The following is a 24,790-nucleotide window of genomic DNA, read 5'->3' as shown; positions in this document are numbered from 1 at the left end:
ACCCTCAACTTCAAAGTTGACCTTGTACCGGGGGTTGCTTTTACCCTGGGGGTGGATGCCACCCCTTCTCGGGGGTGAAAAATGTTTAATTGGAATTAACTCCGGGAATGGATATATTTACTAATTCTAAGCAACTTTTGTTCTATAAAGTTTTTTCTGAAAGTCAATACTTTTCCACTCGCGTGAAAGTGTAAATTTTTTAACCAAAAAAACACTTTTTGTCAAAAAATCATTCTTATAAAAATGTAGCTTATAAAAAAAACAAAAGAATGGTACGTTTATGGTGTTTGTAGACCCAATACAAGCGGGGTAGTAGCTTGTTGATGGTTGGTTCTTAATCGTCAAACGCCAAAATTGAAAGTTTGAACGTGAAATAACCAAAAACTAATGCATTTTTCAGGAAATACTCATACAACATTTTTTAAAGTGCTTGAAAAAACCTTTATATTAATTTTTCATAAAAGTCTCTAGCATCAAACTTAAGCGAGTTATGATGCAAATAAAATTGGTCCGTATTTTTTTTCGGCGTCAAAACACGTGAAAATTACCCCCTAATTACCACCCCAATTGAAAATAATCGTTACTACTTTACAATTTACTTTATTTATGTACTTGTAACATGCTCTAGAAGTTAGACCGGTTTAAAGTGCTTAGTTTTGAAAAAAGTTGAGCTTGAAGTGAAAAGAGAATTTTTATATTTTTGTAAAAAATTGTCTTTTCTTCAGAATAACTCAAACTATGATACGCAAAATTTTGTAGAGTACAAAATTGTAGGTTTTGCTTTTTTCAAAATTTTGTTTATTTTTTTTTTTTTGTAGGATAAAGATAAGTAAGATATGGCCGTTTAAACCCTTACAAAAATAAGGATTGAAAGGAAATTACTTGTTTGATCTTATAGCCCTTGAAAAAACCTACAAAATGGTTTTTTGAAGGGCTTGATAGCATAAAAACTAAGCGAGTTTTAGGTAAAAAACCAGTCACATATTTTTGCAGATATCGGAACACGTATATTGAAGCATTGCTGAATACACACACAATATACAGCTATATTTTAGGAATAGAAATAGGAATTTTAGGAATAGAGCAGAAAAGGAAGAGGAGAATGAAGAGGATTTTTGATTATCTATATGTTATTTGCAATAAAAAAAAATTGTTATAAAAATAAAAAAATTAAAATCCTACAAATTTTAATCAGTAGGGTTTTTTTAAGGTTTGATAATATAAATAAATTTTAAATAATAAAAAGATTGTATTACATTATGAACTAAAAAAAAATTAACTATAATTATTCGATTTTTTTTGCAAGGGATGGTTTTTATAAGAGTTTAAACTTATAAATAAATAATAGAAAATTGAAACAGTAAAGAAATCTTAATTTAATATCACTATATGATTAAATTATTCCAAGTTGCTGAATAATATTTTTCAACATTATTTTTTAATGATTACTGTCATAGGGGTGGTTTTTAGGCATTGACAATTTTCAATTCATCATAATTACTTATTTAAAGATGATTTCAACCTATTACACGCTCGAATCTACAATTCTATAATTATTTTCGAATAGGGATAGTTTTCACCCCTAAAAAATAAAAAGCAACTCCCGGCACAGGGTCAACTTTGAAGTAGAGGGTAAGTAGAACCTAAATCCAAATTTTGGTGCAAATCGGTACTGTTTGGGAAAATTATACAGTAATGCCGTTCTTCAACAATTTCTAGATAAACGCAGTATTCGAGGAAATTCAATGTTTAGGCGGACATACTAGGAGACCTATAGGGCCTTGCTTCCTACCAGGAAATCTGGATGGAATCTACTGGAAACGAATATCTACCCGATGATTGAAATGTAGACGTATTGGAAAATAACAATGCTTTGCTAAAATAGGATGTGTAGTTTCAGCAGGATGGTGCTCCATCACATTACGCCGTAGCTGTGCATGATTTTCTTAATCAGAACTTTTCAAATCATTGGATAGGACGCAGAGGTTCAATTGAGTTGTCTCCCAGATGGCCAGATCTAACGCCCTTAAACTTTTTTCTATAGGGACACTTAAAGTCGAAAAATGCAACACGACTGAACTCACTTGAGAAGTTTCGTCGACCAATTGTAGAAGAATGTCATCAGATATCGCCCGAAATGCTTCGAAATGTTCGTTCGGAAGTGGAGCAAAGATTTTATTATTGTATGGAAGCAGAGGAAAACCAATTTGAATATTATTTAAGTGATGTTTTTATTGTCATATCCAAACCAAAATTTAATAAGTCGTATGTCGGCGTGAGCTGAATTGAAGAAGCTTTAAAATTAGGTGTCACTCAATATAGGGTACCATTTAAAGTTTAAGTTTAAGGGTATTTTACGCCACTGCCTAAGGGGTAGCTTCCAAGACACCAAAACTTACTCCATCATGTGTCCCCCTTGAAAAGAAAATCGACGTATTTCAGTTTTTTGTTTCTTTATAATTCCGATATTTTCCAGGTGGGAAGTTTTAATTGAAACACCGTGTATAAAGAACCTTAAGATGTAAGGCACCTAGGTTGACGTTCGAATATTTCTCATGATGGGTTCACAGAGGTCCTAATAGTCCCCGCTTTAACTTTGAAAATGTTTCCTCCTTGAAATCTGCCCATCTCGAAATGCTGATCGTCTCTAACGGGTTATTGACCTGTAACTGATTGTGGTGAAAGTACCATATAGTAGTTCTTGCTCCTTGTTTACAGATATAGAAGTAACCAAGAATGGATTCATCTTCATTCTCAGCTTCAGAATGATTTACGTACTCTTCATTAAATGAGGTCCACAATTGATGAACCATGGTACATCTGAATCGAAAAAACGGCCTAATCCTCATGAAACCTGGTTTATTTGTATTTTGATCCAAATAAAAAGTGCGTTCTTCATCTTCTAAGTTCCAAATGTTAGATTCCGTAAATAATCTTCTGTAAGTACTGGGAATATTAGAACATGGCCGGCTGTTAATTCAACCTATTGCACTCTTCGGTGCTCCATATTCTCTATTTCTACTCTTACCTGAACTACGTTAACTTCTTGCGCTCGAATCAGCATTCTATCAGTTAGATTTGCATCTGTCTTTGCCATCGTTATGATTCCGAGATATTTATTTATTATAGCTCCAGCAATTCGAAGAAAATCACTCGAATTCGGGATATGTGATGTTGATACTGTGTAAGAAAAAAACTTGAATATTCTTTGAAGATGTTCGTTTCGAACCTCCACTATCCGTCTTGTTTTGGTTTATTAGTCTTGACTCATTTGCCTCTTCAGTTGAGAATTGAGTCTGATTTGGCTGTAGTAGTAGAAGTATTTTCGTATTCAAACCAATTCTCTGTAAGATGAGAATAGCATTTTGATTTCCACGATCTACAATACATACAGGGATGGCCAGAAGTACGGAATAAAATTTATATCTTTTGAATTAGTTAATTTTTTTTAAAACGCCGAAACACGTTAACTGATTTTGATTTTTTCCCATCTTTCGGTTATATAATAATTAATTTTTCTTCAACCCCCTAACCCCCAGCTACCCCTACTTTTTTTTCAAATGGAAACATAAGGCATGAGGGGACTCGTTGAAAAGCTTATAGAAAACTGAATCCAGCCATACCAAATAAAGAAGTTTTATTTTTTCAATAGCAAGGTTTTTACGGTTGTATAAAACACCTACTTAACAAGTGAAATAAAATTTAATTATCTTCAGTGTTATCCTCCATGAATTTGCACAGAATAAAATAAAGATTTTGAAACTGTATATATCACTGCGCAAAAAAAGATATTTTTTATGTTGCGTTTTTTTTGGTACCACTTACTTGCCAGGCTTTCTGGTTAATTTTTCGCTTTAGTTGTAAATTGGAGTTTGAAATGTTACTATTGTGTCAAAATCAAGTTATTTACTGAATTGCAATGGTATTGTCGGAAAGGCAACGCATCGAAATCTTATATTGCTTGGATGTGGAGACAAAATAAGAAGTCAGGCTGAAGTACCCCGAAAACCAAATCTCGCAAGGGACAGTTAGTAAAATATTTCACAAATTTGAGGAACACGGTACAGTACAGATTTTTCCCAAAACTGGACGGGCACATGCTTTGAATGAAGAAAAGAAATTAGACATTACATTAGAACTTGTTGAAAATCTTCATTTTTCAACTGTTTCACTGGCCCGCAATCACGATGCTTCTCGAACTGCAATTCGAATGTTTCTGAAACAAGAGAAATACCACCCCTATAAGGTATGTCTTGTCCAAGAGCTTTTGGAAGATGATTATGATAGGCGATTACAATTTTGTGAAGAAATGATGAGACGGTGTGACGACAATAATGGTGTTCAACGAGACGTACTTTTTTCGGATGAAGCTACGTTTTATTTAAATGGAGTGGTTAACAGGCACAACTATCGCTTTTGGTCCCAGGAAAATCCACACTGGACATGCGAATCGCATACGCAGTATCATCAAAAACAAAATCTTGGGCCCATTATTTTTTGAAGAAAATCTTACTGCCGCACGCTACCTGATACCTGCTAACATTTGACCTGATACCTAGCTGTGATTTTCCCTCATGAAATTGATCCAGATATACTGAATGAAAGAATTTGGTTCCAACAAGATGACGCTCCCCCACATTTTGGTATTGATGTTCGAAGATACTTAGATGAAATGTTTCCAAATCGCTGGATTGGTAGACGGGGTACAGTTGAATGGCCGCCAAGATCCCCCGACTTAACACCCCTGGATTATTTTCTTTGGGGATATTTGAAAGAAAGAGTCTATCAGGACAGACCGGATAATATTGAGAATTTAAAGAACAAGATTAGGGTGGAGATGCATAATTTACCAGCTGAAGTCATTCAGAATGCTGTGGACAACTTTTATTATGGTCTTGGAGAATGCCAAATAGTGAATGGAGGACATTTTCAGCATTTGCGACATTGAGTTTATTTTTGCAAATTATCTAGTTGTTTCAATTTCTAAATCAAAAAAAGACTTGCTATTGAAAAAATAAAACTTGTTTATTTGGTATGGCTGGATTCAGTTTTCTATAAGCTTTTTCAACGAGCCCCCTCATGCCTTATGTTTCCATTTGAAAAAAAAAGTAGGGGTAGCTGGGGGTTAGGGGGTCGAAGAAAAATTAATTATTATATAACCGAAAGATGGGAAAAAATCAAAATCAGTTAACGTGTTTCGGCGTTTTAGAAAAAAATTAACTCATTCAAAAGATATTAATTTTATTCCGTACTTCTGGCCATCCCTGTATATCTTGTTGTCGAAACCAGTCTTGCATTCCATTAACATCTCTATTATACTCATTCAGGGGAATTTTGGCATCGTTGTTAGCTGCGTTTGAAAAATAAAGACCTTGAATGTCTAATATACCTATAGTCACCAGGAGCAACTCATTGAAGGTTTTACCAAATGTTTACCTTTGTGGACACAGTGTGATTGTCTTACTGTTTTAAACCAGAGCTCTTCTCAAAATCTATGTAAGTGTAGTCAATATAGGTGACTGCTTTTAGTTCCTGTGGTGTAGGATTGTACAAACGATTCGCAAATGGAGTCACAAGTCTTTCTATATAATCTTCCCGGGCAATAGACTCAAATCCAATGTTCTCGGGGGCGAATCACATCAAGTATTGTCTACTTGGATATTGAAACATTATACTGAACACACACACATGGGGTCAAGCATCTGCCACGTCCACGCCGTTAACTCTGGATAACGCTTTGGTTTATATTGAGTGACTCAGCTCACGTATCTCCGAAACCGTGCATAGGCGGTGGTCGGGCCCATGGGGACTTTTGATCTACATCATATCACACCTACTTGATCCTACAGTTTCAAACAATTTGACGAAATGTCTTCATCCATTGATTTTTTGCGGGGTCCATGCTGTCTGTTTTGGATTTCCATGTCAGAGGATTGTATAAGAATTTCAGTAGGATGCATTCAACTATTTTCAGTTTTTGTCTTCATCCATTGCGAAATGGTACTGCACTTCGAAAAGCAGTTACTGTTCAAGAAAAGCTGGTCTAAACAAACAATCAGCAGAATTTTTCCAGATGTGTGTGGTGCTATTGTAGAAGCACTGAGGTCTTATTTCTGTACAAACTTCGTTAAGTCCTCATGGAATGGACGGGAGGTAATGTGTTTATGAATGAACAAGTGCTTGGTTTGATTTTATATTCCACAAAATTATTCATCATAACCATTTGGGTATTGATGTTGGTCTTTGTATTGGGATTGAGGTGAGTATTCGGAATGATTTGAGTATTGAGAATAAGATTGGAGTTTGGATTGATTCTCATTGGTGTTGAGACTGAGAATGGGAGGAACTGGACAAAGGACAGTGAGACGAGAAAGTATGTGGACTGCCAAATACAACACGGCGCGGCAAAATGATTACTGTGTTTGTAAAATTCTCCATCAGCTCGAATGAAAATATTTAAAATGCCACTTTGAATAACACATTGAACATTATCGTGAACATAAGCACGAAATTTTAAAGCAACTATCGTCTAATGGCTTGTTTGATTTGAAGGTGTCTGCCGTTTCTTCCTTTAGGAAGAACTAGTGGTCAAGGGTGATGACAAACAGTAAGAATATCTTATTTGCATGGTTATATTATTTATAATTTTAATATATCAGGTATCAGGATGGAAGTAGTGTCACATTACCATGTATGTCCCTTAAAAAGAAGCTGCAAATACTCCAATTTCAAAGGATTTTGTAGCATCATCCTATTTGCTTTGATACTAACTATAATTTTATGTTTATGGATGTGGGTTGCCAAGAGAGGATATACGACGGTGGCCTGATCTCTAGTTCAGAGTTGTATAAGTTAATGAAACAAAAGTGATTGAATTTCACAAAACCCATTTCCTTAAACTGGAAAAAAGAATAGTGAAATGAAACAAATAATACCTACCGACTTTGTAGAGCCCGCAGAGGTGTTGAAAATTTGTTCAGAAGTATCTCATCTGTTTTTCGGATATGAAGGAAACCTTTGCTGTTATAACCAGAAAAGGCTTTAATTGGATTTTTGACAATGTTCTGCTGCATAATTTTTGTGGAGAAGACCTCAGTCAACTGAACTTTACACTCCACAGAGAATATTTGACGGTAACTTGAAAGGAGGTGTTGATAATATGAGTTCACTCCTTTCCTTGAGAAAATTTGCGCGTAGATCAATGTCTACACTGGTAAAGAGAATAATTAGCTGACCACTTTCTAAACTTTCAGTCAATAAAAGTGAATTCAATGTGGATCTCGGCTTGTTCATATCCCATACAAATTTCAAACTGAGTTTTTGTAGACTTCATTTGCATTTAAAAATTAATTTTACGGATACTTTCTAGAACTGACCTCCTCAACTATGAATATTAATATTAAATGAAAATAGTATATTTCATTAGGAGTTTGGAAATAAAGATTTTTCTGTGCGCGTGTAACAAATTCATTAAAAGCTGTTACATTGACAATTTATTCATCAATAAATTGACGAAGCTCTTCATGAATTAATTCATGAATTTATTGGTAAACAGTGTGGTTTTACACTGCTACAGACTTTGTCAAGTTTTTTGGCGCATGAATCAGTTCTACCAACGAATCAAAGCAAATAAATTTCAAAAATGTCACCTTTCCACTTATAAGTGTAGTGATACAACAGCGGAACCGGTTTGACACATATTATATAAATATTAGTGTTTGTAAGTAACAAATCAGTAAAAACAATGCAAAACTAGTACGATGCCACACAATTATTTACTTATTCCAATAACATAACCTCATTACTGATCTGAGGCTGAAAATCTGTTGGGTTGGTATTTCCGAACTTCACGAAGAAATTGACGAAAATTAGAACATGCTCTAATTCGTCAAGAACTTGATGAATAAATTCATGAAGTTATTTGACAGCAAATTTGGTGCATTACACTTGTTCAATTTCTCGATGAAGCGACTTCATCAATTAATTGATCAATAAATTGTCAATGTAAAACAGTATTTTCGTGAATTAATTCATGAAGAACTTCATCAATTAATTGATCAATAAATTGTCAATGTAAAACAGCTATTAGTCATGAAAGCACGGGAAAATTTATTTCGGGATGTGCAATGAACGATATTTTTTTATTATACTTTGAAAACGTAAACAAAAACAAAATATAACATAAAAAAGACATACGAAATAAACTTGAAACATTTTTATTTTCATAACAGTTATAGGAATAAAGAAAAACATGTAGGGCAAGAATATTGAAAATTAACTAATTAACTAACTATTAATAATAACAGCTCCAGCTAATAATGTTTTTAGTTTGAATTGTTATGATTCTTGTACAATTGTATATTGCACAGATTTAGTCCTTTTGGAGTTTCATTTTGTGAAACTGCAGTTATTGAAGCAGACTTTTCGCAAACGTTTTGATTTTCTCGAACGAATGATACAGTTGTTGTATTTTGCTAGTTCATATTTTTAGGTCGTAGAACTGATAAAGCGTGTACGGCTTAAAAGTACATCCTTCATTGGTACTGTTGAAATTTCTTAATTTTTTTCATTTCGTAAAAACACGACAAGAAAGTGCTCATTATCTACCACATCGTCTAAATTTAAACGTATTAAATCATCTCTTCGACACGCACCAAAGATCCTGAACACTAAAATTACTTTTGGTAGTAAATATTGTTCATCTGGAGCTTCACATAAAAATTTGGTCTTGTTGTTAAAACTTTGGACTTTTTCGGTATATATCCTTGACGCTTCAAGAAAGCAATGGTTTTTGGATATTTATTGATGTTAGCATTTTCTTTTATGACCAAACAACTCTTTAGCATTGAGAATCGACTCCATAACGTGGAAAATTTCATTAACTTAGCTTTTTCGACAAAGTAGACTAGAAGAATATCGTCACCTACATTTTTCATTTTGTTCAGTTTTCGCCTTACTGTAAAAAGTTGATATTCGTGTTCATATCATATCTTGACTTGGATTTTACTGGTAATAGATTCGCGTTTGCTTGTGCCGCTTGCACTAGGATGTTATCGGGAATTTCAGGATTTTCTTCTGAATACATTTTATCCATTGACCTAGTAAACTATTTTATCGGCATAGATTTAATTGACAGAAAATAAACAACGCTGACAATACCACAGATCAAGAAAATACATAGATAAATAATTCAGGGTATTTGTTTGAATCTCAAATGATTCATGTTTATATTTACTACTCCCCGTGTTGTGATTGGTTCATTTAAGTTTCGCGCCACTTTTACGCTCACAATGCTCACATTTTGACATTTGCCAGAAAACTTGAGTTCGCCATTGTTGTGTTTCGTAGTGTAATCTAATGTTTTTGCGTTTTTAATGATTTCGTGCTTGTTAATAAGATTTTTTCCAGTGAAAAAAAAGTGTTGAACAATGCCGAAGAAGTGCTATATTTGCAATATGCACCAAATGAAAGAAAATCAACGATCGCTCCTTAAGTAAGTAACAATAATCATAGACGTAGCAATAAAACAAGCTGTTGGGGTTAAATTTAAATATTTCGCTTTGACAAAATTTGAGTGCCAAAAAGCATTAGTAAATCAGATAAACAAAGGCGTAAAAAATTTAATCGATTTTTTTATATGTTACAGATTTCCGAAAAAATCATCTAGAATTAGAAGACAGTGGTTTAGAAGCTTAGGAATTCCATATACAGAAACAATATCTATATATACCTATGTATACTCTGACCACTTTTGTAATAAAATGCAGGATAATATTCTTAGGATAAGTCATAAGTTAACAAAAAATATTTTATTTCATAATCAATAAATTTCTATTTGAGTAATTTGGTTGTCTTTTTTCATTCATAACATTCATTCGATAGGGACAACCTAAAAAATAAACCAATTAACAGCTTTATTAGGGACAAACTTTAACTCCAGTAATATAGCCGTAACACGCAATGTAAAAATTTACATGTAATTCTATATAAAATATATATTTAAACCTGTTCTAATTTTTGGTTTTCTATATAAATTCACACATATGTGTTTGTGATAGGAAGGGTTAATGGACCGACTCTATAAAATGAATTATAATTTTAAAATATGGTCAATCTTTTAGATTCCTATATACAAATTTTATAAATTCTATGTAAGAGTTGATACCAAATTTTACACCGTGTCATACAGCTATTAAAATTAAAACTAGGGTAAATAGAATTTAATTTTAATTACTTTGTTTCATTATGTATCATTCCTTTTGTATATAAATGAGAGTAAAATTGTGTCAGATCATCTCCGTATTCCAGGAAGAAGTAAATGTAGGGGACTGTGAAGTTCATAAGTAATAAAATAGGTTGAAGAAAAGTTAAATAATCTCATAGATACCTTAATAAATAAAACAGGCTTTATCTGCCGAAAAAAAAATTTACAATTATAATTATTAAACTCGTTATTTTAGTTGCAATCAGCCCCTATAAAATGATACGCCACTGCCCATGAGGGAATGTAAACACAACTTCCTCACCCCTCCCATGAACTATTTTGGCTTCAAGCCACATAGGTATAAATTATGTATCTATGTCTTTTCTTGATCTGTGGACAATACAGTGTTTGGCATGTATGGTGCGTTTCCATGGTTACTTTCAAATTATTTCAATTTATTTTGTTTATGTCAGATAAGGTTGGACAAAACGTCAAAAAATATTACAAATGTCCTTATTCAAACATTTACAGATTAAAATACAAAATAGGTATATGTTAAATATCAGATAGCATATAGACTTTCTTAAATTTAATTTACTTTGCTGTATATTTCTACTTTAAAGCCATACAGGGTGTCCCAGAGTCAGCGTACAAAAATTTACCAGGGGGTAGACCATACAAAATAAGATTAAAATTCTTATAAAATATTTTACTGAACTCTCACTGTGTAACAGGATGTTATTTAGAAAAAAATAATAACAATTTTCCGGGATTTAAGTAATTTTGGGTGAAGTATACATCTATTAAAGGTCATTTAAACTACATGGTGCTTATTTCGATCTGACGCCAGGGGCGGCCTAGGCCAACTTGTCCTCAAGGTTATGTCTTCATAACTTTAGCATATTCTAATTTTATGTAATGTAATTTCATTACGTTTTCCTGAATCTGCAATCGATTCTGAACAAAAAATATGCTCTTATTTCATAGCTCAAAAATGAACCGTTTTCGAACAAATTGGGTCTAAAGTATCGACTGCATTAGTTCGTAGAAAAATACATGTAAAGATTTTATTTCTTGTTATCTAGTAGGTATCTGTCATTATAAAATTTTTACTTCAATTATGCATGCTTGACATCGTTTGGGAATTGTAAACCCTTTGCAAATCAACGATTGTTTGAATTGGCTCGGCGACTGCATTAATTTTTTAAAGTAAATCGTTTCTCGTGTTACTGGGTTTGACATACACCAGTTGCTTTATATGATCCCAGTAAAAAAAATTAAGAGGGTTGAGGTCAGGGAACCCAATCCAGCGTTTTAGAAAATGTAAATCGAGCCACGCAGATACCTGTCTTCCGTTAGGGGTAGGTGTTATAACGCCACGGTTATTAAAAGTGGTGGACTGTATGAACGGTTAAATAAGCAAATAAAAGGGTTGGAATGGCTTACCACTGTTGAAATTCATTAGGTTCTTGAAGGGCCTTTCTGATGTCCTGAATTTGAAGCCGCTGTCTATTTATTATGGAGTTGGAGAGTAGGAATCAAAACACGCACTTGTTTCTAGGTCGAGTCTTTCGAATAAACTCCAGCCATCTCCAACAAAAAACAGTACGTAAAAAAAAAGATTTTCGTATTTAATTGAATAAAATAGAAACGATCATGTGGTTGCAACAAATGAAGAGAAAAGAGAATTTATTTTATATATGTATATGAACTGTATTTATAATAATTTTTTCTGTGAAGTCGCAACATAATCGCCCACCAAAATATATAAAAAATGTATAATTATAAATATCAAAGAAGAAAAAATCGTATATAAAAAAAATAAGTGTATACATATGTAGCAAGAAATAATAATTTATGTTGAGGAAGAGGACAAAGTTTTACTAATGGTCTTTGCATTAAACCTCGTTTTGTTCTAACGGTAGCTACTAGAGCTATTCCATCAGAACCAGGATGGAGTTTCTCTATTCGTCCCAACGTCCGTTGTAAGGGAGGTGAATTTTCAATTTTTATAAGAACTACTGTACCCGGTTCAATTTTAACTGCCGATTTGTTCCACTTATTACGCTGTTGCAACGTATGTAGGTATTCGGAGTGCCAACGCCGCCAAAAATCGAAATACATACGTTGCAATAGTTGCCAACGACTAAGACGGTTAAGAGATAAATGTATCAGATCTGGATCTGGTAAAGCAGTTAAAGGCTCTAGTGTTAAAAAATGGCCCGGTGTTAGGACAGAAAGTTCATTCGGATTTGAACTTAAAGGGCACAAAGGCCTAGAGTTTAAAATAGCTTCTATTTGAGTTAGAACAGTGTAAAACTCTTCGTATGTTAATATTTGTTCTCCTACGACTCTAATTAAATGAGACTTTACACTTTTAATGTTTGCTTCCCAAATACCTCCAAAGTGAGGCGCAGAGGGTGGATTAAAAGACCATTGAATTTGTTCTTGTTCTGCGGCACATTGCATGTATTTTGAGAGTTCTTTTTGAGAACCAACGAAATTACTACCGCAATCCGAGTATATTTGTGTGCAACGACCTCGACGGGCAATGAATCGTCGTAAAGCAGCAAGAAAACATTCTGTAGATAAGTCTGAAGCAAGCTCTAGATGAACTGCCTTGGTTGCAAAGCACAACAAACAAGCACAAGTACGCCTTTTGCGATTTTACTCCGACTTGCCTATTGTAATGAAAAATGGAGCGGCATAATCAACTCCCACACGCTGAAAAGGTTTAATTTGGTTTACACGTGTTGGCGATGGGTCTACATACCTAAAGAAATATACTACGCAAGAGAGACATCTGACAAGTGCAACATAGGAGGCTGCCATTTTTATCTACTCATTGCCAACAAATTTATTTAGTGTGGAAACACTAAACTACCCGAAAATTTTGTGGGCAGCAAATACAAATGTAAGATATGCATTTATCAAACTTGGAATTTTAGTTTAAAACTATTTAAGAACTGAAATCAGAGTTTAAATATGTGTCAACTAAGCAAAATAAAATTGCTTACAAATGAAACCGTAAAATTATAAAAGTTTTTACAGTCGGTTTGCAGGAAAGCTGTAATGGTCACATAACTTTGCGCGAGGAAACATTAATTTAGCAACTTTGTTGTAAACTTGTCAATAATCGTTGTGTAAGATTTAATAAAAATAATAATTGACTTTATTAGCTATAACCTGAGATTAAATTACAAAACTAGTAGTACAAAATATATAGAAAAAAAATCTGGTGTACCCAAAAGACGAAGTTCAATTGCTCATCGGTAAATAAATACAAGTGAGGTCCTGCTAAGGAAGACTAAACATTAAGACTATTAAATATTTTCTTTATTTTAATGAATAGGTAAGTTTGGAGTTTGAATAAAATAAAATAAAAGGAAAGAGTAAAATCTATTATTATTAATAATAGGTAGTAATATTGCTTGCAAAGATTGGGACACTTTTAAAATTGGTGGTGAAATTTCAGAGACTTGAGGCTGACGGCAGAGGTCCAGTACTTTTTGAAGTTGACGGTAAAGATTTAATTTCGTCGCTACTCTCTTTAATACAAGGAATGGCCTCTTCTTTTAGGAGTGTCCGCGTACCAGTTTTCATGTTATCTTTGTCAAAATGATCTCAACAAATAAACATAGTTTTTGACCATTCCATTTCATCCCATTCCAAGATGTTGACGAAATCTTTCATCATTTTTAAGAAATCTATAGAAAAAAACACAACTTCAGTATAAAAAGCAAACAAAAAATAGTAAAGAGAATAGTAAATCTATAGAAAAAAACACAACTTCAGTATAAAAAGCAAACAAAAAATATAAGAATGTGAAACATACCGGTGAAAAGTAACATCTGAATTTGCGGGTAAAAATCGTTTATTATTTTTGCAGCTTCTAACAAAACACGACATTTTTTTTAATTCAGAAAATATAATTCTTAAAAGTCAATAACACTAAATTAACATAAAAACAACACTATTATATCTTGTTTAAATAGGAAAATCGCGAAAATAATAACCTCAAAAGTAATTCAATAAACAATAGAATATATTACACAAAACAACTTCACTTCACTTTAAATTTAGAAGAAGATGAAGTGAGTAGATAAAAATGGCCGTCTTTTCTATCCCCTTTTATTGAATGGTCCGTGTAGCTGCGCAGTCTTCGAAAAGCAGTATATTTCTTTAGGTATGTGGGTAGGTCACCCATAATGAGTTGAACAGAACGTGGATTTGTTCGAAAACACCGCACACATTTGGAAAGGCAATAACGAATGGCACGTCTGGCAGACTAAATCCAGACTTGCTGGGAAAGAAGAAACTGTAGTGTCTGCGGATCAGGATGAAGATGAATTTTATGTACTTCTTCGATTAAAAGTTCTGATAAACGATGAACTCGAGGGAGAAGTGCTTTTGATCATAAGACAATGAAGAATGAGCAAGTCGACCACCTACTCTGATAATACCATTTTTGTCAATAAACACATTAAGTTTTCGAAGTGGTTTACTGACAAGGTGTCCCTTTTCAAGTTTGGCAATATCGTCGGAAAACGATACATGTTGAACACGCTTTATCAAAAGAATAAATGCATTATGTATCTCATGTATAGTTAGAGGACCAAATAATTTGGAATCACAAAATCGAACATTATTTATAAAACGAAGGCAATAGGCAATGATGCGTTTAATTATTGCGAGAGAAGAATATTTTTTTAGAAGTAAGTTCAAGGCATCAAGAGACACGAAAGAAGAAAGAACGACCCTTTTTTCTTCTTCCAAGGAAGCTGGATTATTTTCATAAGATGAAATTGGCCAACTGTTTTTTGGTGACTTTAGCCATGAAGGCCCTGCCCACCGTTGAACATTGTTAATAAATTCTCTTGGAAAAAGTCCTGGTGAAGCGATATCAGCTTCAAGACTTTATCCAGGATAACACAGTAGTAGAATCAGACCAGGCATAAGCATTTTGAAAATATAATTTTTCTGAATAAATATTAAGAATAAATGAAATCATATCAGCGAGCAACATTGCTGCGCAAAGCTCTAAGCGTGGAATTGAAAATTTTTTCAAAGGACCTACTTTGGACTTGGCATAAACAAAGGAAACGTGAGGAATTTCATAAGGGCTAGAAAATAAGAAGTATATGACAGCTGCATAGCCCTTTTCCGAATTATCAGCGAATCCATGTAATTCGCATTTTTTTAAATGTGTTGGAACTATGCATCTAGGAATTTTGAGAGTTGATAAAGAAGCTAATTGAGCTTGATATTTTTGCCAACTATTGACAACATCGTTTGAAAAGGTCTCATCCCAACGTAAACCTAAACTGCAAAGGTGTTGCATCAGACGTTTTGCAAAGATTGTTAGGGGAGGATCAAAGAGGATCAAAACCTTTTGCCAGATCAGAAAGTATGAATCTTTTAGTACAGGCCCTATCGATTTGAGAAACAGAATAAGAGAAATAATCATGTGAGGGAAACCATTTTAGACCCAAAATTTTCACTACAGAATTTTCATCATCAAAAGATAAGGATTGTTGAGCATGTTAGGAAATGGGAATGTCAGATAGAAGGCTGGGGTGATTACTACTCCATTTTCTTAATTGGAATTGACCTCGTTCGAGTAGCTTGATAAGGTCTTGTTGAAGAAGTTTAGCGTTTTCTATTGTGTCACAATCAGTGACGATATCATCCATGTAAATATCAGAAGAAAGTACCTTAGCAGCGAGGGGAATGTGTTGAATTTCATCATTACCAAGTTGAATCAAAGTGCGTAGTGCTAAATAGGGAGAAGACGATACACCCTAAGTAACAGTTTTCAAACGAAATTGCTGTAAAGGTTCAGAAGGAGAAAATCTCCAGATAGCCCCTATGATCTGGTCGTATCCAAATTTGTCGATACATTTGTTTTATATCGGCCGTAAATACAATCTTATGTAATCTGAAATTTGGAAGAATAGAAACGATATCTTTTTGTAACTTTGGACCAATTAGTAAACAATCATTCAAAGAGATATTATCTGAAGTTCTACAAGATGCATCGAATACTACTCTTAATTTAGTTGTAGTACTATCCGAAAAACGCAGTGATGAGGAATGTAATATAATTTATAGGGATTTTCCGGGAGATTAAATACCTTTTCCATATGGTTGCTATCCAAATAATGGTAAAGCCACTGTATATCTACCAGATATATCATGAGCATAATTTGAGCTGAAATTCTGTTCATATAATAAATCTTCAGGAGATGCCTTGACCATTTAAGGTATTTCATCAAGTTCCCAAAATTTTTTAAGAATGGTGTCCAATGAAAAATCAGTAGATGCAAAAAACGACCACACTGAATTCACAGTAGAACATTTTACCTTGCCCATAATAATCCAACCAAATGTAGTCTTAAAGGCGAAAGGTTTGTCATGATTACCATTGATGCGACCATCTTCTAATATTTGGGAAAATATGTCAACGCCCAAGAGCATATCGATATTACCGGGGATATTGAAACTCGGATCTGCTAGATCTATGTTATGAAGGTGTTTCCACAGCAATAGGGACGTTTGGCATGTCGAAACAAATTTTTGATATTACTAAAGCATCAGCGTTAAATACTGGAGAAACTTGACCACGAGGTCGAATTTAACATTCAACTGACTTAGACGCTGATGAAGACATTTGTCCTAGACCGAAAATAGCGTGAGATATTGTTTTTGTATTCAACCCAAGACGATTGGCACAAGTTTGTGTAATAAAGTTTGGTTGACTTCCTCCATCAAGCAGAACGCGAACCTTTTGATAAAATCCTCGAGAATCTAATATTTCAACAATAGCTGTTGGAAGTAGATTAGTAGTATTATTGGAACCGACAAGACTAGTAAGCGAATTAACTTGCTCTGAATGAGAAGGACTACTAACAGAAATATGATTTGCTGAATCCACATCAAGTGTATTAGAAGTAATCACTTGAGGCTGTAGGGACGAAGATCGTTCACGTGGAAAATGTAGTAAAGTATGATGTCGAGATTTACAAACACGACAGGAAAATTGTGAACGGCAGTTATTTGCACTGTGCGTTGAATGAAGGCAATTTCTGCACCAATTTTTTTCTTTTGCGACTTGAAATCTCTCTTGTGGAGATTTCGAAATAAATGAGGGACATTTTAGGAGAGAATGGGTAGAGCCACAAAAGGTGCAAATAACATTGGAAGAATTAGCATCTTTATTTGTAATCAAAAACGAAGAGCTAGGTTTATTACGAGAGGTCATGATTTTTCTGAAGAGTGCGTATTAGAATTAGAAATACATTTTTGAGAAGACAAAGCCACTGATTCAAGAGCTGTACACTGTTTGAATAAAAAGTCATATAAAATTCTGTAAGATGGAATATTATTACAATTTTCTTGTAATTTAAAATGTTTAACTGAAGCAGCATCTAATTTTTGTATTAATAACTGAAATAATATAAAGTCCCAACTATCTACAGGCAAATTTAAATTTTTAAGTGATGCTAAGTTTTCTTGAAAAGTGTCTAATAATTTTCTAAGAGCTTGAGGAGATTCAAAGTTTAATTTAGGTGCATTTAATATTTCTTGCCAACATGCATTCGCAAGAATTCTTTTATTCTGGTAACGATCTGTTAACATATTATATGCAATTATATAATTATCATTAGATAACTGTATGGATTTTACCAGACCTAGAGGTTCTCGTTGAGAACCGTTTTAGAGCCGAAAGTAGATAATGAAACTTTTCTATATTAGAAAGAGACTTATTATTATGAATGAGAGAAGAATACAAATCAATGAAATTCGGCCAATCTTTGTAACTCCCGTCGAATGCTGGAAACGTAATTTTTGGCAATTGAATATTTGAAAAAGAACGATTATTCAAATATGCTGCATTTGATTGAGTATTTTCAAATAAATCATGAAATGTTGTCTTAATTGAATAGTACATTTTCATAAAAGTTTTTCTAACTTCTTTATCTGGAGCCAAATCAGCATTTTCAGTAACGGACAGAGCAGTAATTATAGATGCGTGATGGCGTTCAAACTCTTCATAGACCTTTTCTATATCATTATATTGAATTTTAAATGAAGGAAGTGAATTACTGTCATCGATAGCTGTCTGTGCTAAATCGTATAATTCAGTCAACTGATCTATAGAGAGTTCACGTATAGCACGCGTTTGTTTGATTTTATTAGACATATTAAATGTAAAGTACAAATGTAACTAATTTATTATAAATGGAAAAAATTTAATAATTATAAATGAATTGAATACAATTTCAGTTGGAACGAGTTTAAATTGTAATATAAATTGTACACCAGCCACCCGGTATAAATGAAATAGAAGATAACAAATGTATTAAGCTGTGACAAAGGAATGTGGTAGCCCGCAAAAACTTTATGATATACTTTATGAACAAAAATGAACTTAAATGTAAATGAAAAGTTCTCCATCTTGTTAGTATATTTGATTTCGCAAAGTTAATGGAATGTCATCTACTACGCCATCAACAATATTTTATAAAAAATCCGTGTATCTGAATTCAAACGGTCTACAATAATTTGAGGATGCAGAATGACTCCGTTGAAGATTCCTCCCCAGACGTTTATGGAGAATTTTCTAAGAAACGCGGAGGTTTTCAATGGATCAGACATCAAAATTTTTTAAATTATTTATATCATTTCTCGTAAAGATAGTATCATTACTCCACAATATCTTTTGATGGAAATTTTCGTCATTGCAAAGTTTGTACTTTAAGTAGGTGGTATGGATGCAGTTCTTCTCGGTTTAAAATTCTTCAGACGCTGCTTCGTGGAATACCTACTTTCGTTGATATTCTTCGGAGACTGGTGGAGAGATCATCAACGACAGCAGCTATTACATTTTCTTCTAAAATGTTTGCATCCTCCAAATAACCTCTTATTCTGGTGTTTCCAATTTTAACACTCCCAGTCTCACAGACTCCTTGGAAAACTCGTTGGAATACGTGGTGTGAAGATTGCCTTCTGGTTGGGAACCTGCGTAGATGCTTTCGTGAGGCCACAAATGAATTTCCATCATAGAAACCATAGACAAATATTATATCGGTATATTCGTTGTGGCAAAATTTCATAATATTTAATATCTTGATGTTTTGTAAATTTAGTTTCTTGTGACTTCGAGCACTGTAATTAATTTTGACATGCTTGTAAACAACTTTGTTTTTTATAATGACAGGTACTCAGAGTGCATCGTAGAAAAATATTTTATAAGAATTTTAATCTTATTTTGGTCTGGTCTACCCCCTGGTAAATTTGACATTGGGACACCCTGTATATTTAGTATTTTTATTCAGCGCACGGAAAGGATCGGAAATCGGGAACTTTTCCGTGCGCCGTTTCCGTGCGTCAGCCCGAAAAAACCCATTTTACATTATTATTAATACAGATGAAAATAAGGTGTTTTCAAAGAAGTATAATATAATGTATTTTGACGGTACCTAGCTTTTCTAGTTCCTCTTATGGGCTGCCAAAAGATTCCATTTTCTTTTTGCACTCATCAACCGACATCAATCGACCGACCAATTTGCTTAACAATTTCCTCCTAAGCATCTTGGTCTTGCAATCTATTTGAAATAATCTGATTTTTCGCATCCCAAATGAGTTTTATATTTCCTATAGGTTTTTATGGAATTCATCATGTCGTCTTTACGCCACTCTATAATTATACACAAATTATTTCATTTTAAAACTGCCACAACACGCCATTGGTAAATACCAATAAGATCGGCCTTCTGAACAGGAATAAAGGTGCAAATGTGATTCACTACGTGTTATATCATTTTTTTAATATTACAATATTCAACGTTTTCTCGTACCTATTCACTGATATGAAATTATACGATACGTGGATTCAACGGAGAGGGCGCTGAAAAAAACAGCTTTGGTTTGTATTTGAAATTCGACATTTAATCGTTTTTCTTGTTTTTTATAAGTTAGAAGAGGAACATAATTTTATATAAATATTCCTGTTTAATTTTTAGGAATCCATGGGGTCCTATAATGCCGGAGATGTATTTCTATGACGAAGACTTGAAAAGTTCTTATTTTCGTCGGAAAGTAACCATTGATCCCAGCAGATACACGTGGATGCCTTCTGACGACGAATCAATTGGATTAGAAAAGCCGAGATCAATAATGGAACATAGTTTCCATCCTCAACAAATAACACCACCTTCATCGATAATACCAGGGTAAGTTGAACATGGTGAGAATCAATAACTCAGTTAATATGAAAACAAACACTTTAATTCATTTAGTACAGACGGTTCAAATCCTAGAGTCGTATCTGTAAGTCGTATCGTAAATGATTTGATAGCAAAATAAACCATCCGGTGCCTATTGTATTCTGTTACAGAGGTGATCCTATGGTTTGGGTCCCCTAAAATATTTAAAAATGTAAATATTAACAAGTAGATACAGACGGCATACATGTTCAATACGAAATTTAAAATTATTAGTGCTTCTCAAACGTTTCGGCAAATAATATACGAGTATTGTCATAAAATAAAATGATCAATGGCGTAGAAATGGGGTAGCAACATTATTTTTGTAAATAAATTATAAATCATTTTTTTAATACATAGACAAGTCTTGTCGAATAATATAGCCGGTTGCAAATGTTTATGGTTGCACTATACCTGCAAATTTTAAGGTTTAATATAAGATCGTTTCGGAATTGCAAAGAATTTCAGAACTCTGCAGGGCCATACAGCCGTAAACAGGTTCTAATAACCAAAAAGTTTATTGAGAATTTTTTCATAATTTCCCATTTCTATTTATCGCAATATGTTTTGCAACATCTATTACGGGTCTCCCCGTATATTTATCTAAGTAGAGTCTTTCATGATGAACTGTACATGCTATAGTGACAGAATGGGATAACTAACCTAAGCGAGTACGGAATACTCAGTTAAAAATTTCGGATTTGAAACCATTTGTAGGAATCAATTTATTTTGGATATACAACACATAATACTGAAAGTTTACAGACTTTTGAAATCAAAATTACAATAGGTACTATTGAGAATATTGAAAAAAATTTAGTTCATTTATAGTCACTTAAAAAAGTTCATCCTGTATATTTTTTGTATTATCTAACGCTATTGTCTAACGCATGTTGGGCGATGGCTGATTCAGTCTCATGGTCCTTTCTTCTTGTTATAACCGATCTCTTTGTCATGCCTATACATATAAGCCTTCCTACATTCCTTGGTGTAGGTATCGTTCAGTGGGTGCATTCACTATAAACGCTATGTCAATTGTCCCCCCTTTTCCTTCCCCATAATGAACCGAAAGTTTGAATGATGGTCATTCAAGTCGTTTAGGAAACCGTGAAGGCTGTCCTTACCATGCGGTCAAATAATGTATCTTCTACATACCAGCACCAATGTGGTGTTCGAGTTCAGTTGTTTCCAATGTTTCAAAGTGTTCTATGAAAGAATTTGTCATAACCAAACCCAGGGGAGTTTCCATGACAACACCATCGATATGTCATTTCCATAAAAAGTAACAAGAAGCTACACAAAGCTCAAATAAGGAACTCCTTCGGTGAGTACAAAGGTTTTAATAGTTCCAATGTGTCTTTAATTGGTGCCTTGGTGAACAACTCCATATCAAAACTAACCAAGATGTCTGAGTCACTTATAGTGAGAGTCTATAGAATATCACGAAAGTGCTTTCGCTAACTATCGGACGATGGGGGCATTCGATTTAAGGATCCTAGGCAGCTCATATAGACGTGGGAGCGGCTATCGGAAGGTTGCAGGCTCTTAGTAACCTGCTAGTCCCAGGAACTTTTCTTCAATAACCTAATAAATGTTTGTCAACTCTTGATGTTTGATTTCGCGCTAACAAACTTATAGACATCTGGAGTCAAGAAGTTGAATTTCTCTCTATAGTCTTTGGTGTTCAGAACAAAAGTCGCATTTTATTTCCAGAGAGCCCTACGTTCTTCTCTTGAGATATTGGGTTTTGTTGGTTTCACCTTCTTTATTCTACAAATTTCCTGTCGAGTCTCATCTGCATGAACCTGACTGACTTCATTCAAAATTGTATTTTTTGTTACGTTTCTTAAGTAGGTAGTCTCTCTTATTTAGGTATTTTTCCACACTTCAAATTAAATATAAAAAAATTTAAATCCCTGTCACGATAAAAAAAAATTAAGAATACCCTGGGTTTTAACAAAATTTCGCCTCAATGAGAAATGTGTTCTATTTATTTTAAGTAAATTTATTAGTTTAAATACAGGGTGTCCGCAAATTTCACCGACAATGTTTGACTGCATATTCACAACGATAAATAAATACGATCTACGAAAAAAAGTTGAATAAAAAATTTTTGGTTTTCTCGTTCCAAGCATTCAAAGTTGTCAAAAATGAAACTAATTTAATTAATAACTTCATAATCCTTTTACCGATCGCGTTAAAATTTGGCACATTTATTTGGACTATTATGGCGTATTATTTCTTAAAAAAATTAGTCAAATCGATATACTGGGTGATAGTTTTCTCCGGTTACCTCTTCCTTTTAGCGGTCAAAACTTTTACAGTAGTAGTCGTATTTTTTTAAAACGGGCAGCAACATTGGAAAGGTCGTTTTATTTCAATTTTTATTTATTGTCTCTTGAGAAAATCGCCTACAGAAATTAAGAAAAATGGCGTTATTTGCAAGTGTGTATGTTTCAGTTTGCGTAGCAGGTCACGGATTTAAAACTTTGAGTCCAGTAGGCGATGAAAACAAGATGTTGATTGCTGTGGCTATCGGGTAATGTCATTATTGTCGTCTCTTTAGGGTTCTCATCGCTCTACACATGAAAATTATGAAAATTTACAAATCCGTTCGTTGTAAAACAAGATTCATCGGTACAAAACAATTTTTGAAGCAAAATATTATCTTCTGTGAAGCCATTTACCAACCAAGGGCAAAATTGTAAATGTGCGTTGGGATCTAAAGTTTTTGAGCAGGAGTTAAATGAAATGGTCGAAGAAGTTGCTTTTTTATAATTTTGTGAACATTAGTTTTAGACACATTGTCTTGATACACTGCGGACACTTCATAATTTGCATGTGTGGAGTGATGAGAATGCTAAAGCAACACGACAATAATGACATTACTTGATAGCCACAGCAATCAACATCTTGTTTTCATCGGCTACTGAACTCAAAGTTTTAAATCCGTGACACTGCTACGCAAACCGAAACGTACAGACCTGCCAATAATGACATTTTTCTCAAGAATGGCTTTCTGTAGGAGATTTTCTCAAGAGACAATTTTATTGTAAATGAAACGGCCTTTTCAACGTTGCTGCCCATTTAAAAAAAATACGACCATTGTAAAAGTTTTGACCGCTAAAAAGGAGAGGCAACCGGAGAAAACTATCACCCAGTATATCGATTTGACTAAAGCTTTAAGAAATAATACGCCATAGTAGTTCAAATAAATGTCCCAAATTTTAACGCGATCGGTAAAAAGGTTATGAAGTTATTAATTAAATTAGATTTATTTTTGACTTAAAACTTTTGGCAACAAAAAGTTTTTATTTAACTTTTTTTTCGTAGATCGTATTTATTTATTTTCGGTGAAATTTGCGGACACCCTGTATATTACTTTTCTGCGTAAAATCTAATTGTACGTGTATTTATTTTGTTTTCTAGCAAAAAACATGTAAGTTTCGCCAGGTCTCATACACTTGCTAGTTTCGACGATGCTATATCATCATTAAGTTCCTCAACAAGCCAGCTTAATAGAGTTACAAGAAGTCAAGAACGTCTTCTAGACGTAAGAAAGACTGAACTCCAACCTATTACAAAACAACCTGAATCAGAAAACATTGTGATTATGGGTAATTTTTTTTATTTTTTTTCTTAAATGCATTATCTTACGCACAATTGCTTACTTCGTTCATTTTAAATAATCTATAGATACTAAAATACTTAACCTCTTAAGCATATTTTCTCTATTGTTTGTACTTCTATTTCAGTAAAAATATTTCATTTCTCGAATAGGGAACTGATGGATGTTATTTTATTATTTTATTATTTTAGATAAAATCAAAAGAGCTCCAATGAAGACACAAGCGACACAAACTGAAATAGGTCTAGGACGAAAACCTCTTCCACCAAGTCATATCAATTTAAGTCCAAGAACTATACATAGGGTAAGCAAAGTAGATTTTATAAAGCAGAATAAAATATATGTCGACATTAATACATTCGTTACATTTTGCATATGCAATGCGATATTCGAGTTTCAAAATATTAGGCAGTAAGCCTCATAAACAAACTAAACCACAATTTTCACATGTTCTTAATCTGGTATAGTAATTTTATGTATTATCTGCATGGAAATTGTAATAGGTTTAGCCTACGCGCGCGCACTTGAAATGTACTCTTGTTACAAGCACCCATTCCTATATTTACTTATCGTATACAAAAAGAGAGATGACCAGTGCTGTAATTTGTTAATAATCAGGCTATTTGTAAACGATCAAATTTAACAGATTAAGAACGTTATATGATAAATAATTGTGGGGACTACGCCTTT

At 33.6% G+C, this 24,790-nt stretch overlaps 1 protein-coding gene across 1 annotated transcript in view; it reads left to right on the top strand.

Annotated features, from left to right (window-relative positions):
- The window catches only part of LOC108913581, a 68,457-nt gene that overhangs the window by 26,304 nt on the left and 17,363 nt on the right, over positions 1-24,790 (top strand). The window contains exons 3-5 of the mRNA XM_018719147.1: positions 20,230-20,439; positions 23,902-24,089; positions 24,292-24,404. Coding sequence (XP_018574663.1) covers positions 20,230-20,439; positions 23,902-24,089; positions 24,292-24,404 — 511 coding nt within the window. The remainder of the gene's footprint in view (positions 1-20,229; positions 20,440-23,901; positions 24,090-24,291; positions 24,405-24,790) is intronic.

Source organism: Anoplophora glabripennis, unplaced genomic scaffold, assembly GCF_000390285.2.
Source record: "Anoplophora glabripennis isolate ALB-LARVAE unplaced genomic scaffold, Agla_2.0 scaffold748, whole genome shotgun sequence".
In the NCBI taxonomy this organism is placed as follows: domain Eukaryota; kingdom Metazoa; phylum Arthropoda; class Insecta; order Coleoptera; family Cerambycidae; genus Anoplophora; species Anoplophora glabripennis.
This window is presented reverse-complemented; position numbering and strand designations above follow the sequence as displayed.